At 45.3% G+C, this 15,200-nt stretch overlaps 2 protein-coding genes and 1 long non-coding RNA gene across 6 annotated transcripts in view; 2 read left to right on the top strand and 1 right to left on the bottom strand.

Moving 5' to 3' along the window:
* Positions 1–3,558, top strand: part of CERT1 (ceramide transporter 1) — an 80,545-nt gene extending 76,987 nt beyond the window's left edge. For all 4 annotated transcript variants that reach the window (XM_087742572.1, XM_087742573.1, XM_087742571.1 and 1 more), the window contains one exon: positions 743–3,558. The gene's annotated coding sequence lies outside the window, so the exon portion shown is untranslated. The remainder of the gene's footprint in view (positions 1–742) is intronic.
* A 1,369-nt stretch (positions 3,559–4,927) lies between these two features.
* On the bottom strand, positions 4,928–8,616 carry LOC104013037 (mediator of RNA polymerase II transcription subunit 18). The gene is made up of 2 exons (XM_087742575.1): positions 8,409–8,616; positions 4,928–8,123 (listed from the first exon to the last, which is right to left on the bottom strand). The coding sequence occupies exons 1-2, from the start codon at positions 8,479–8,481 to the stop codon at positions 7,570–7,572; spliced, it is 627 nt and encodes a 208-aa protein (XP_087598701.1). The 5' UTR covers positions 8,482–8,616; the 3' UTR covers positions 4,928–7,569.
* A 187-nt stretch (positions 8,617–8,803) lies between these two features.
* Positions 8,804–15,150, top strand: LOC148050614 (uncharacterized). The gene is made up of 3 exons (XR_015701088.1): positions 8,804–8,982; positions 9,900–9,958; positions 10,697–15,150. It is a non-coding gene; the product is annotated as an uncharacterized LOC148050614 (long non-coding RNA).
* Positions 15,151–15,200: the final 50 nt, after the last annotated feature.

Here is a 15,200-nt window from a genome sequence, read left to right as displayed (position 1 = left end):
ATTCTTTTATACTGACAGAATAGTTTTGATCTAGGATGTTTATTAATGGAACTTCTCTAACAGACCAGTGGCAACTACTGGAGTATTTAAAAGGCTGTGACTTAAATTTTTAGCCTTTCTGATGAGCCTAGACAAAGAAAAGGGATTTACAGACGCTTTCTGAAGTCAATGGGTATATTTTAATGGTATAGGTCATTGGGCTAATCTAAAATTATTCCAATATTTAAATGGTGATATGACATTACAAGAGGATTTCTTGATTACTTTTGGGGCTGTCTGAATCTGTCAGACGTAAGCCTTAGCGTGAAGTAAGGCTTCGCTTAATTTTTGTTAGTGTAGACTCGTGCTATATACTTCATTACATACAACTGTAGTGTCAAACCATCGAATTCCATTTGGTAGTTCTAGTATTACAGCATGATCTGAAAATGAGTTTTTATCACTTTTTCTATGCATGGCATAGGCTACCTTTATTTTTGGGTTCTATTTATTATATCAGACTCAAAAAGTCTTAGTCATTTGATCCTTCTGTAACAGGTAGCCCTGTAATGATTCACATTTTTAATTGTATATTGTTAGAGAACTAGTGTAGGTGAACCATTAAAAACACAACTGTCATGAGCGAAGTGTTCAAACGTGATCATAGCAGTGCTGATACTATTTAAGGTGTTTAACAAGTTCTTGTTTTCCTCTTAGTGTTCAAACTTTTCAGTGCTGTATTTTTCTCTTTGCTTACCTGCAGCAATCAGAACAAGACTGGGTGAGCATTCCACTTTGGAGAAGTGACCATGCATAGAGCACTCCATGCTGGAACGAAGGATCTACAGTCTTTTTATGGCCCAAGTTCTAGGCTTTGTATACTGAAGTGAAGAAGTGTTGTGATACCATGAGGCTGAATATTTAACACTAGCTCTCTCCTGCTAACTTCTCTTGCTGAATCAGTGTGTAATTATAAATACATGTATTGATAACATGTATATGGCTCTATTTTTATTTGCCTGCTTTAGAAGAGAAAGAACGTGTACAACTTGAATCACCAATGTGAGTTACTGCATTAATTTTAAACAACTTGCAGAATTTCCACTGTCAGCCTTCCTAAGATACTCGCACAGATTTTGTGCATGTTTAAAAAGCACAAAAGACAAATGCACATATAGCATACTGTATGTGCTTTATATGCACAAAAATCTATGTGGTATTTTGGGGGTGAGTGAGGAACTTCAGTAAAGCCTAGGTGACTTATTGGCAGGTTTTGTTTTGCTTTGTATAATCATAGTTCATTGCTGCTGGTTTCTATAATGAATCATCTTGTTACATAAAATGTCAGTTAATAACTGAGGGCTGTCAATATCCTTATGACTTTGCCTTTTCTATTGTCTTACTCTTATGAAGAACTTTGGCTCTGAAGGAGTAAGAGTGTGAAAAGCTTTATTTTTTTCCAGATATCTTTATATTTCTATTGTATTTTTTAGTTATGTAATATGTGCTCCAGAATTTTTGTTATTAAACATGATCCAGAATTATCCAGGAAGATGCTGTATGAGAGGGCAAGAGACTGCCTGAAAGCTAGAAGTCATCTGTCCATGCTGTATGTGGACTGCTTTCTTGCATTATATCCAGGGCTTTCCTGAAGCTGTGAGAAGGTACACTGTAATATTTATTGAAGTAATTTGGACTACATAAGACAACATTCCCAGTCTAGAATGAGGATAAGTACATTATTTTCAGATCCTGCATGTGTTTTCCTCATCTTAATAAAGCCATGCTATGAGGTTCATGTAGAAAATTATTTGTCTCTTGAGCAAAAACCCATCAGAGCTATAAGGATGTGTAGCTCTTAATGGAAAAGTTCCCTTTAGTTGCTGTGAGAATTTAAATGTCAGGTATTTCCCTGCCTTTGATTCTGGAGATGCTCACTAGGAGAGGACTGTGGCAGACTGGTACTGACTTTGAGGTCTTTTATCCATGTCCTGTAGTTGGAAACTCTTCAGAGACTGCTCGGTGTTTCACTAACCTGTGTATCTTAAGAAAAAAGTTTCAAATATATTTTTTTCAAATGAAAGCTGAAAGTCTTATTTAATATAGTATGGTAGGTGCCTGAAAATAAATATAATATAGTAACTTAATGAAGATTTGGTAAATGATTAAATGTGATCTGCACAGTGTTGAAAAACTTTCTGTTCATCTCTGTAGAGATGAAATCATACATAACACATGATTACACATGCATGCAGATTTCATGCTCCATAACTCTTCCCTTTTTATTTGCCTTTCTCTAATGGTGTGCATGGAATATGCCTTATTACAGAGTTATTCTGTTAATTTGAATATGTAGAAAAGTGCCTATATGGTAATGTTAGTAAGGCAAATAAGATGAAAATTTGTACATGTTTACTATATCACCCGTGAGCATTTTATATAGCGATGTTAAAAAAAATCTTATACCTCAAATGTACTTCCATCTTTTTACAATCAACCAAGCAATGGTTCATTCCACCATAGCCACTGATGGGAACTTAAAAAAAAAAAATATCCAAAATATAGAGAGTTTAACTCCTTATTTGCTGTTTCTGGTAATTGTTGGAACACAGGTGAGTTTATTAATTTAATTGGATAGCTTTATTTTACAAAGGTATGGAAAGTTTACAAAGCAGTATATAAACTTATATCATTAGTTGCATTTGCACTAAATGTGATGTACTTTTGCAATTTATTCTGTAAATAAAATTACACTACAGATACTATTTGTAAAGAATACGTTTTACTTTTAGATAAAGGCACTGGTACTTCACTACAGCTAGCCCTGCCCAATCAGAGTTGTAAGAGGTTTCTTAATACAGAAGGAATTGGAAGGTTGAGAAATTGGTATGACTTGAACTCTTTAAAAACAAATGAAAAAAGGCAGTTCTCTATAGGCCTCTCAGATTGTCTGTGTGCAAGTAGCCATTAGATCTTTTCTTCTGGAAGGGATCTTGCTTTTATAGTTTTATAAATTTGCCCTGTCTCTTGAGCCCATCCCTCTTTCCAGTCACTGCCATGTATCTGTGTGCTCCGAGTTCACTTCTTCCTATTAATGCGTCGGTAGTATTTATACAGCTGTACTGGTCTTTTGCAGAAGCAGCTCCTGGCTCTAGAATGGATTTTTTTTGTAAGCTGAACCAATTTGAAGGGCTGAGAAGGCAGCAATCTTCTCCATCAGATACTGTTCTCTGAATATCTGTGTCCGTTTGGAGAATTTGAACATTGCTAAACTAGATCGTAAGGAAATGACTTGATGGAACTTGTATTGGGAATGAGGATGAGATGGTCATTGTTACCCTGTCTGAGAACCTGAACATCTTACTTTGATAAATTTATCTGTGAAAAATGTGATGCACTTTGAAAAAATAATTTACCTTTTACTTAATTGGGCTGAGCTGGCTTATCTGAAGTTGTGCAGATTCTCTTTAAACTAATCAGATTGTCCACCTGTATTTTTGTCAAGTTGTACAGATAACGCTGTATTTGAATTGCCACTGTTCATCTACAGACTTAAAACATGAATCATATTTTTGAGTACTTTGAGTGTGTAGAGTGTAACTATTTGTTCTATAATAGCTTTATGATCCTAATGATAAGTTTTAAAAATTAAAAAGTTGGCTCTTCCATGTTACAATCACAAATTTAAAAACAGTATTTAAAAGTGAAAAGTATTAAAAATTATAAAGAAAAATCCTGGTTTGTAGTTTTTTTAACTTTCAGTGCTTTGGAGAAACTCATTTAAAACATTTTACCTTTTAAGCAACTTTTAGATCATGTATAAAGCTATATACAATATTATAATATATGGAAAACGTTAAACAGGAATGCAGTTTGCTTGTATTACTGAGATGAAGAAAACTTGAATGCCACATTAGTTTATATATCAGAAAGCTTATTTTGCGCTAGCGTATCAGAGGCATGTTAAAAAGATGTTCCTGTACAGTATAGTCTTAATATAGATCACTTCCAAAGTATTTCAGCTCTTGTCTTCGTTTGTCCAGAATTAACAACATTATGGAAGCTTCCATGGGAAGAATAGAGATCCAGCACTGAGGAGTGCCACAGGATAAACTTGTGGCTTTTCCTAAAGCATGAAGAATTTTTAAGGACTGAAATGAGCTTCTGTAAGAGCAAGCTTTCTTACTAGCAGAAATAGCTGGTGCCTAATGGATCAATAACAATCCTACCTTTGTTTGTTATGCAGGGATTTCTACTTTTTATATGGTAGTAAGTAAAGTTGTAGAAACCTTACAAGTATGCAAGACTGGAGGAGCAGCTTGAAATAACAGAAGGTACTAACTGGCACAAAAAGAAAACTGACCTTAAGCTGAGCTGCATCAGGCCTCGGGTAATACATTGCAAGAAATAGAGAGTCCTGAGGTAAGCCCTGCCCTTGAAGAATGCAGCTATTTTAGCTGGCTAAAGGAAATCCCCCAAAATAAAATAAAAAGGATACAGTCACATTCTTGGTCCCATATGTTATGTGTGTAGTTCAAAAAATACGTACTTTCCAGTAAGGAGAGGTTGAGCATTTCTGTAGCCATCTGTGTAACTACAATATAATTTGACTCTAGATAATGAATGATAATTAGTTGGGGTGATGCCATGCAATTTACCAGTGTGTATTACTAATAGTATTGCTATTATCTTTAGTCTCCAGCTATAAAAGCAAAGGCGGAGAAAGGTGCATTTCACTAGATAAAGGGATGTGCTTTTTGAGTGTTAGGTGCCTGGAAGTGTCCATTTTACTTCAGCTGTAACCATTGATGCAGTAAGCTTTTTTCTCTGCACACCTGCATCTTCTGTGCATGCACTGCAGCTAGAATAAGGAAGGCCAGTAACGTGGATTGCTGCCATTTTTAAGGTTTAAATTAATTCTCCTTAAAAAATTATCCTCAAAAAGAACTATTTTAAATTTATTTTTATTTTCAAGAACTTAGACCAAGCAATAGTCAGACCTGTTGTCATCTAAAGTGTTGTCATGGTTTAACCCCAGCCAGCAACTAAGCACCACACAGCCACTCGCTCACCCCCTGGCGGGATGGGGGAGAGAACTGGAAGTGTAAAACTGAGAAAACTTGGGGGTTGAGATAAAGACAGCTTAATAGGTAAAGCAGAAGCCACATATGGAAGCACAGCAAAGCAAGGAATTCATTCCTTGCAGGCAGGTGCTCAGCCATCTCCAGGAAAGCAGGGCTCCATCACATGTAACAGTTACTTGGGAAGACAAACGCCATCACTCCCAACGTCCCCCCCCTTCCTTCTTCCCCCAGCTTTATGTGCTGAGCGTGACATCATACGGTATGGCATAGCCCTTTGGCCAGTCTGGGTCAGCTGTCCTGGCTGTGCCCCCTCCCAGCTTCTTGTGCACCTGGCAGAGCATGGGAAGCTGAAAAGTCCTTGACTGGTGTAAGCACTACTTAGCAACAACTAAAACATCAGTGTGTTACCAACATTATTCTCATCCTAAATCCAAAACACAGCACTGTACCCGCTGCTAGGAAGAAAATTAACTCTATCCCAGCCGAAACCACGACAAGTGTAAAAACTTCAGTTAGGAACTTTCCATTCAGTTCTCCTTTTGCCTGAGCTGGTCTGCCTTAAATTCCACGTAGTATTTTCCTCTCTGTCACCATTACATTAACATCAGCCTTCTGTGATTTGTTTGCCCTTCCACTTAGAAAGAAGCTTGGAAAGGTACGTTACCAAGCGTGTTCCTTTCAGATGCAATGGGAAGGACCTGCATAATTAGTTTTCTGTGTCTGCATACTTAAAACTAACTACCTACCCTTTGAAAAGCTGGCATACAATGTTCAACTTTTCTGATCCATTGGACTTCTAAAATTTTGTGTCACAAGAGACAAGCCATGGATCGTGGAAGTCTGTGGCAAGCGATTCCTAACCCGTGTTGGAGTGGCAGGATATGACAACCATCCTGAGGATTCCCACTCGCCGGGATGGGACTGCAACTGAACCGCGGAGCAACCCAGCAGGTTCAGCTCCTGGGTTCAGCCAGAGCTCTGGGACCTACCCCTCACTCCCTGGGAAGTTAAGCCCTGTAACAGTATAATTCCAGACTCGGAGGTGTGCTGTCCGATGGGGGTGAGTCATGCCTGAGTATGAACAAAAGAATTGTAGGTGTGTCCGTACCCTCCAGGGTCACCTCATTGCTTTGTACCCTCTTGGAAAATCATTGCTATGTACTCAACGTAATGGCATTCTCCAGCGGGTGTTTGAGTGCTTGGCTGTCCCCACACCCCTTACGTAGAGCCCGCATCAGCAGAACTCTTGAGACACTGCACTTGGTGAGTGCTCATCCACTTGTCATGGCTTATTTTGTCCAAACTCGAGTGTTGAAAATGTAGCTGTTAACTTAAAAGGCTTTTTTTTTTTTAAGCTTTTTGTGAGGTCTTTGCCTGCAGTTGTTAGAGAATTGTGTGGTGCTAAAGGGCAGCAATGTCTCTGACAGAGGCTGGTGCATTTTAGTAATGGGTAAAATGGTTCCCTTCTTTAAAGAATGTGAGAAAATTAAATGAGCTGCTTTATCTTTGTTATTTTTCCCAGCCTTTTTTTGTTTGAACTGTATTTGAAAACTCTCAAACCTAATTCAAATATAACTGAAATACAGGGAGGGTAACTTAACCATCCTACTACCCAGAGAGGTGCTAAACAAGATCATCACTTGTTCAATTAGCAGCTGTATGATGCTCTTAATTGTTTAATGGGTCAGTTTTCAATATTGCTGTCAGGTGTGAGAAGTCTAATAATAAAAAAACCCATATAATTTACTGCTTTCTCATTAACTAAGACTGCCGTACCCAACTTCAGTGAAAAAGATGGAACAGCACTAAAAGATTTGAAAACCTCTTGCAATTGTAATACTGCTAAATTGTTTTCCAATTCTAACTTTGGTTATATCAGAAACAGTTTCACTAAAGTATTTTAAAGTATTTTAAGTCCTAGCTGTTCCTGCTACATATACTATTACTTTACTATTCTATTGTAAATAGGTGTACACTTGCTCTTTTATGCTGTGTAGTTCCTGGGTTTATGCTTGTGTTAAACAACATCTCCTGCATTAACATCATGTATTACTTAAAAGAAAAAAGGATGACTGGGTAGGATACATGAATGGTGGGTTTTAAATTTTTTTTTAAGTAAAATTTTAAAAAATTGATATTAATTTTTTTTTTTTTTTTAAAGCAAGCAGCACTGGGATGTGGGTACACAGAAAGATGAATTCCAGTAAGTCGGGCGTTTTAGGATTGTTAGGCAGTATGCTTTCTAACGGGTATCTCTCCAACAGGAGAAGGAAAACTACCCGTATTAACATTTATTAATGTTTTGAATGGCATTAAAGAAGTTTCCACTTTCGTTCACATCCAGTAGTGAAGGAAAAAACACTTAGTAATTGCAGTTGGCAAAACACTGAGATGTAGTCCTTTATTCGCCTCTCCCTGTTTCGATTTGCCCTCAAAAGGCATTTCAGAAAAACTCCCCCTTCAGGAACACTAACAAAACCAATGCCTTAACTGCCCAGCTTTTCAATCACATTAGCCTTTTGGGGTCAATTTTTTCCAGGTGCACTAGAGGCTTCAGTTGCTCAGCAAAGTTCCTCATGTCATCAGAAACGACGTCCTGCCCTGCCGGCGCTACCACGTTGAGCTCCACCAGGTAAGAGAGGGAGAGCGGCTCAATGCTCTCCGTGTTTCCTGGCATGAGGATGCGGAAGATCTTGTACACCACGATCTTCATGATGCCCTTGCGGAACACGTGCCCTTTGGCCACAAACTCGTGGTCCATGCGGAAGCCCATCTCCACCAGAAAGTCCGTCAGGTTGTCCGAAGTAGCGATGTCCACGCAGTTGCGCACCAGGGCGTGGCGGTTCTTGTCGCCTATCTCCGGCTGGCCCAGGTAGCGCAAGTGCCAGGGCATCCCGCTTTTGTCCATGGAGCGCCGCGCCCGCAGCACGAAGGGGCTGGCCTGCTGCCCCTTCAGCAGGAACACCATCTCGTGGTCCAGGAAGGTCTCGGGTTCCATGTTGTCGCACAGCCCGCGCAGGCGGTGCAGCAGGCTCTCCAGGCTCTGGTCCAAGACGCTGCCTGCGGCGGGCGGAGACGGCGCCTCCGTTACCCTCCTCCTCCCCTCCTTTCCTTTCCCTTCCCTCCCCCTCCCCTCCCGGGCCAGCGGGGCTTTCCCCGCCGCGCGGCCGACGGCAGCCCGCCCTCAGCCCGCCGGCGCCCGGCTCCGCTCCCGGGCCCCCCTCAGCCCCAGCTCCCCGCGGGCTGCCCCTCGGCCGAGGCGGCAGCGGCAGGCAGGCCCGCGGCCCGCCGGGCGCTCTCCTGAGCGGCGGGAGGGAGCTGCCCGCCGTCCCGCCCGCCGCTTACCTTGGAGCAGGTACTCCATCATGTTGATGGTGCCGCCCGTGACGGGCATCATGGTAACGGGGGGCGCCTCCATGCTGCGGACCCGGCCGGAGGGCTGAGGGGGCGGGCGGCGGCGCGGCGGAGGCGGCGGCGCGGCGGAGGGAGCGGCGCGAAGGCGGCGGGGGCGGCAGCGCCACCTCGCGGCCTGGCGGCGCCGCGCGGGCCCTGCCCGCTGAGGCGCGCGGTGGCGGAGGGCGGCGGCCGCCCCTCCTTCCCGCCGGGGCCCGGCCGCCCCGCCGCTCCCGGTGGGCCCGGGGCTGCTCGGCGACGCCGAGGCCCTTGGGGACGCCGCACCTCAGCGCCGGCGGCCTCGGCGGCGGGGAGCGGGAGGTCGGCGGGCGGGACCGGCCGTGTGGGGTCACGGCTGCTCCAGCCGAGCGTGGGCGGGGGCCGGTCCGCCGGGAGCAGCCCCCGCCTCCGTCGTAGCCGCAGCGCAGCGCCTCCGCTCTGGTTTCCTACGCAGTGGAAGATGTAGAATTTGGTGTAAAATCTTCGTCAGAAGTACCCCGCTTCGCCCCTTGCTGCCCGTCAGCCGGTGCGTGTCGGTCCGCCGGCCTGGGAGCGGCGGGGGGGGGGGGCGGCGGCAGGGGGCGGCGGGCGGCGGGCGGGCTCCTGCGGTAGCCTGGGCCGCGGGTGGCCGCCGGGGGCGAAGCGGGAGCGGGGCGCCGGTCTGCACAGGTGGAAATCCTGGTGTCTCATCTGGACGGTGCAGGCCGCGCGCCCTTGCTTCCGGATGGAAAAGCCTCCGTTTCCAAAAAGTAGCAGAAATACCCAGTGTGTGTGAGTTAAATCCGGTCCTGCAGGTCCCAAACTTAGAGTTATAAATTTGTTTTTTTTCCTTATTTTTATAACAAGCCTTCGTGCCACACAGAAAGTAAACAGTATGCCTGTCTTTCCTTTATCAGTATCTCCACACCGCGGTGGTGTCCGCCGCCTCTCCCAGATAAATTATATGAATATTAGCACAAGCCAGACACCTGCAAATGAGAAATGGCGTGAGCATACTCTGTCAGCGCGGTAATAATTTGTTTCAGCCCTGATACATCAGAGCTAGCATGGAGTACAGCCAGGCAGTTGAACTGGGGTGACTTCAGGGGCACCCTGACCCGACTGTTGGTGAAGCTGGAACCGCACCCCGGGTAGCTGCCGCAGTGCGTGCATGTTGTACGCACTTCCCTGGCTCTGGATGAGAGGCCTGTGCTGAAATAAAGGAAGAAAATAGTCAACGAAAGGTTTGGGTATGGTTTAAAAGCTTCCTCATGCTTCGAAGAGCAAAAAATTGGTTTTCTCTTGTAATCAGATCAACTTTAGTTAATGTGCTCATAATACAGTTAGAATGAAAGAATGTACATTGGGAAAAATAGCTAGGAAAAGTAAAAATGAGTAAAAAATGCATTTCAGTGTTTTGCAAGGGATAGTTTCTGAGGTTCACTTCTTTCTGTGATGATACAGGTTATCTCTTCTGCCTAGCTGAGATGCATGGTAATGTTACTACAGATGCCTGAAAAAAAGTAAGAGGATGTCTACTGTTCTGTTTTGAAATGCAAATTATTTCCATTTCCCCAGTTGCAGCTACCTCACGTAGTTCTGCCCCGTAGTCTGAGGAGCTATGCAGTAGCGCAGTGCAGGGAACAAACGTTACCCCGAACTGGGCAAACCCCCTGTAGGACTGGACAAAATAGGTGAGCAAAAGTGGCTTACGCACACACAGGGAACATCTCCAAATCCCCTCACCAGTCACGTAAAAGACAACGATGTCACAGCCCTGCAGCTGCTGATCTGCTTGTCACCTCCATACCTTAAAGGTATCTTAGAAAGAACCTTTTTCTGCGCTTGCTGAAGATAGGACACAGCAGACAGAGAAGACAGTTGGTCAGACAGATGGAGGAGGTGGAGAGAAACAGAGATAGAAATGAAGGGTAAACATGTTATTCCCAGCCACCTACCTAAGTTCTGTTCAACTCCCTTTAAAACCCTTCTTACACACCTGGCTGTGTCAGGGAAATGGGATGCCTGCGCGGGGCCAGGCCTTTATCTCAGCTCTGTATCACAACACTTCAAGTACAGAGAGCAGAGGCCTCCCTGCAGAGCTCCTGCAGGGAACCCTCTGGTGAAACGTGCGATCCAGCCATGTTCACACATTGAAATAACCACAGGCAGTAGGGAGGGTCAGTTAGATACAAACTGGATGTAAAGTTTTTTTCTTCCTTGTTACTAAAACTTGGATTTTTTTCTCACTCATTTCACAGGCTTTGGGTCCGAATGCCCGTTTTGTCACCTTTATCGATCAAAACTGCTTTCAGACTAAGCATACAGCACTCTCCGTTCACTGGTGGTGAATTCATAGCAAAAAGCCTTCCACCCCACAAATCTGCATGCGAGCTTGTTGAAATTAATGTTACTCCATTCAGTTATGTAATAGGCAATTTATATAATGGGTTCATTGCATAATTTACATTTTAAAAAGTCGTTGACAGAATTTCAAGGCTGGGATTACTCATTAAGTGATTGTCTGTCTGAACAGGTAAGTCATGGATGTTGGGTTGTTCTTAGCCATTTCACCACAAGCAATGACATGTTGAGGGACTATCTTAAGTAAAGGGACTACCTAAGCTTACCACACAAAGGCAGAGAGAGAAGACAGCAAACATCAGGTAATTGATGACTTATTACCAGTCTTAATATAATACGTATCACGATATATTCCTCTCTACGTTGCAAAGCAGGAAAATTTTTCAAGCGAGATGATAGTTCAATGAGCTCGCCAGCCTGGTGGCTTCCAGGCTTGGCCCTGTTGCTGAACTCATATTGCCAAAGCAAAAACTAAAGATACACGTAGTTTTCTATGCTGTGTGACTGTGTTCCCTGGATTCTAAATGACCAATTTAGGGTGCTTTGTTAAATATTAAAAGAAGCTGCTGTGAGAGCATTTCTTTAGTGAGTGTCCAACTCTTCAGACTGACTTACCCAGAAACAATTTTCACATGGGAAAGCCAAGATTATTCCTGAAAAAGCGCAATTCTGTTTAGCCAGAACCTCTGCCAACAGTGGTGTCTCTCCGTGTGCCTGATAGACCTCCCCATTTTTTTCACTAATGAAGCATTCTTTTAGAGCCGATATTCCCTAAAGTTGAACTGATTTTAACTGTTTTAGTGGTGTTAAACTTGGCCAGCTCACACAGAACTATGCCCACTGTTACCTATAAGGGAAGGGGAAGGAGCTGGAGTGCTGTACGTACTGTTACACTAGTCCTTGGCTTGTTTTGAGTACCTTTTTTAAAAAAGTTTTATCCTTGGCAGCGTGGTGGTGCCTGTGCACGGTGCATAAAGCAGGCTCGATTGGGTGTGGGCTACGGGTGAAACACTGATTGAGCAACCAGTGCTGGGCAAAGGAAGGTAGCAACGTTGTCCACTTGTTGTGAGGGTGAAGTGAGGTTTTCAGGGCAACTTTACACAGCGACTGCCTCCCTGGAAGACCACTTGCCTGAGATGGTGGGTTGATGATGATGCAGCCTGTGGCTGGAGGATTGCCTTCCTTTGGTTCTTGGAGACGAGTGTTTCGTTACAGGGGAAGTGGGAAGCAATTTGGCAAACCGTGCTGTGGTACCAGGTGGAGAGCTGGAAGCTGCAAAGCTATGTGACTAGTCTTGCTCTGAGCTTGATAGACTTGCCCAAGTTTGGTCTTCTACCCAGTGGTCCTGGGAGAGACTGGTCATTGGCATAATTTTTATGGCACCGTTATTTCATCCTGATGTTCTGGCTTACGGAAACAGACTGACCTTGGACAATTCTTCTCCAGAAGAATGAAAAAGGTAAGGAAGAAATTCTTTATGGTGAGGGTGGTGAGGCACTGGAACAGGTTGCCCAGAGAAGCTGTGGATGCCCCATCCCTGGAAGTGTTCAAGGCCAGGTTGGATGGGGCTTTGAGCAACCTGGTCTAGTGGAAGGTGTCTCTGCCTATGGCAGGGCGGTTGGACTGGGAGATCATTGGAGGTCGCTTCCAACCCAAACCATTCTGTGATTCTGAGAGCTGGTCTTTATTTGGCTGTTGCGGATCTCAGCAGATACTGGTGCCAAGATCTGGATTTTCTTATTTGTACAGGTGCTGGCTGGGATGGAATTGTCTTCATAGCAGCCTGTACGGGGCTGTCTTTTGGATTTGTGACTAGCAGCACTGATAACGCAGCAGTGCTTTGGCTATTGCTGAGCAGGGTTTGCCAGCATCAAGGTTTTCTTTTTGTGCTTCTTTCTCCCCTGCGCCCCCCGCAAGCGAGCAGGCTGGGGCTGGGTGAGAGGCCGGGAGGGGACACAGCCGGGACAGCTGACCCCCGCTGACCAAAGGGGTGCTCCATACCCCACGGCGTTGGGCCCAGCACTAAAAGCTCAGGGAAAGAATGAGAAAGGGGGGACATTCGTGCTTATGGCATTTGTCTTCCCAAGTAACCGTTAGTGTGCCAAGGCTCTGCCTGCCGATGGGATGTAGTGAATAAATTCCTTATTTTCCTTCGCGTGTGCATCTTCATTGTACCTGTTAAACGGTCTTTATCTCGATCCATGAGTTTTCTCGCTTTTACCCTTTGGATTCTCTCCCCCATCCTGCTGGTGTGGGTGTGAGCAAGCAGCTGGGTCAACTCACCACGTTTTTCTAGATGGCCTGAGTCCGAGTGGGAATGCTGCTGGGTTCTGTAATTGGGAAGAACCTGTGAAAGCTGGGGCTGAAGCCCCCAGTGCCCCCCCGGGTAGATTAAGCAGCAGACTGAACATAAACCAGTGCTGAGGATGGGACACTAGGTAACTTTGCATGGTGTAAAAGACGGCACAAGCCCTTGAGCACTGTAGAGGTCAGGTGTGCTGCAGAGGCCGGCGTCCTCCCAGAGGCCGGTACGCCCAGGCGAGCCCGGGGCCAGCAGTGATCTCTAGGCAGGAAGACGAGATGCAGGATCGTGGTGTGCGGAGCGTCCCTGGGTGCACAGCACTGTAATGGCCTTGCCTGTAAGGCAAGATGCATCTGCCAGGAACAGGAGCTTTGCCTGAGGCAACAGAGAGGAGCTGCGGAGCAGAGAAACTGTTGCTGTAACACGGACAGCGCCTGAAGCCCAAACCATCGTCTCCTTGTTTCAGCAGGCGTCATCGTGCAGTGTAAACCTTCCCTAACCAAAGCCAAAGGGAGAGAGGGAAGAGGACACAACCTCAAAAATGGTAAGCCATGTCCCGAAAGAGACAGAGATGATAGCTGAAAGGGGCCGGGGGGACGGACCATCCACCACAGCTTTTCCCAGAGCTGTGTTCGCCTCACGGGCAGGGTTCACGCCAAGAACTAACGTCGTCCCAACAGTGCTGTGCACAGGCACACCCGGAGCCCAGGTGTACTTGAACGATCCTGTGAGAAAGCAAGTGGGCTGTCAGCCGTGCTGTTTTCTAGGAACCGGCATTGCTGGCTCAGCAGCGCCCGGGCGGGGGCCCGTGCTGGCACCACCCCGTCCCATCGCCAAGGCAGCACCCGCTGCAGGCTTCTGGTACCATAGCCACGTTGGCACGGACGTGGCTTGCGTCCCTGCACTGCAGGCGCCGAAGCCGCTCGCCCTGTTGGGAAGATGAGGCAAAGCACACTTCACTGATAACGTCTTACGCTGGCTGAGAGAAATCGGCGTGGACAAGGAGCGTGTAATTAGAGACGGCGGGAGCTGCAGAGCTTCCATGCCTCGCAGCTCTGCAGCTTTCACGTTGGACAGCAGGAAAGGGACTGGGGCGTAGGGGGGTCAAGTGGATCCAGGACACAGAAAAAAGGAGGTAATCTAGGTAAAGAGAGAAGCAAACTACTTACCAGAGTCAAATACACGATTTTTACTGTTTTTTTTTTTTTTTTCCAGTGTTTTAAAATATTTGGAAAACGGTATCAATTGTAGTCGTATAGCATTTAAGTTGCGTTAGCTTTAGAAACTTGATTACAGACAGCTGGTTGGGTTTTAAACAGTACGGGACCGTTTCTTGTACTGAAGCAACCTTGCTACACGAAGTTTCCAGTGTGTACGCAGGGAAACGAGAACCCTTCAGTTCCCTGAACGGTCCAGCACATGGGAAGCGGTAACCTCTGCTTCTGGTGTAACAGCTGTAGCGCTGAGGAGACCGAAGAAGAATGCAGACTGGGCTGCATGTCCGATGATAGGCGGGTGGACATTACCAAGACCAAACATGGGAGTTGGACTACAGGGCAGAAAAAGTGTGTGTGGGGGGGAATTTTTTATAAGTTTCCAGGATTTGCAGTGGGGTACTGACTAAAAGCTTAACCACGTTGCTGTTAACATGTGCTACGGTATGGAAAGCTCTGATAAGAATTTCAAACAGTTCTTGATGTGGTACTGAAGGGTTCTTTTACTCTTCCAGCCTAACCTGTCTTCCAAGAATATACAGTACTGTGTATTTCGATAAAATTACATTTTCCCAGTGAAAGCAGTGTTTAAGGTAGCAAGTTAACAGGTTAAAAAGCACCTTTGAAACTTTGGCTTTGTGGGCATATGAGAAACTGCCACAAGTATAATTCAAGTTTTCTGGAAGGTAGGAGAAATGCCCAAATGGGCACCCGCAGAAGGTATTGCGAATGCTGCAGTGATGGAGTTCTCCCCCTGGGCAAACTGCATAGTTTGAGGAGAATAAACGAGTATGGGCTTCTGCAAACAAGGCTGAGAAGTTCTGGTGTCACAGCCCCACTGTGTTTAGTGCTGTACACCCATCGTATTTTCCTTGACCCTCTTAT

The sequence above is a fragment of the Nipponia nippon genome, unplaced genomic scaffold (assembly GCF_047370975.1).
Source record: "Nipponia nippon isolate SJK-2023a ecotype South Korea unplaced genomic scaffold, ASM4737097v1 scaffold_8, whole genome shotgun sequence".
Taxonomy (NCBI): domain Eukaryota; kingdom Metazoa; phylum Chordata; class Aves; order Pelecaniformes; family Threskiornithidae; genus Nipponia; species Nipponia nippon.
This window is presented reverse-complemented; position numbering and strand designations above follow the sequence as displayed.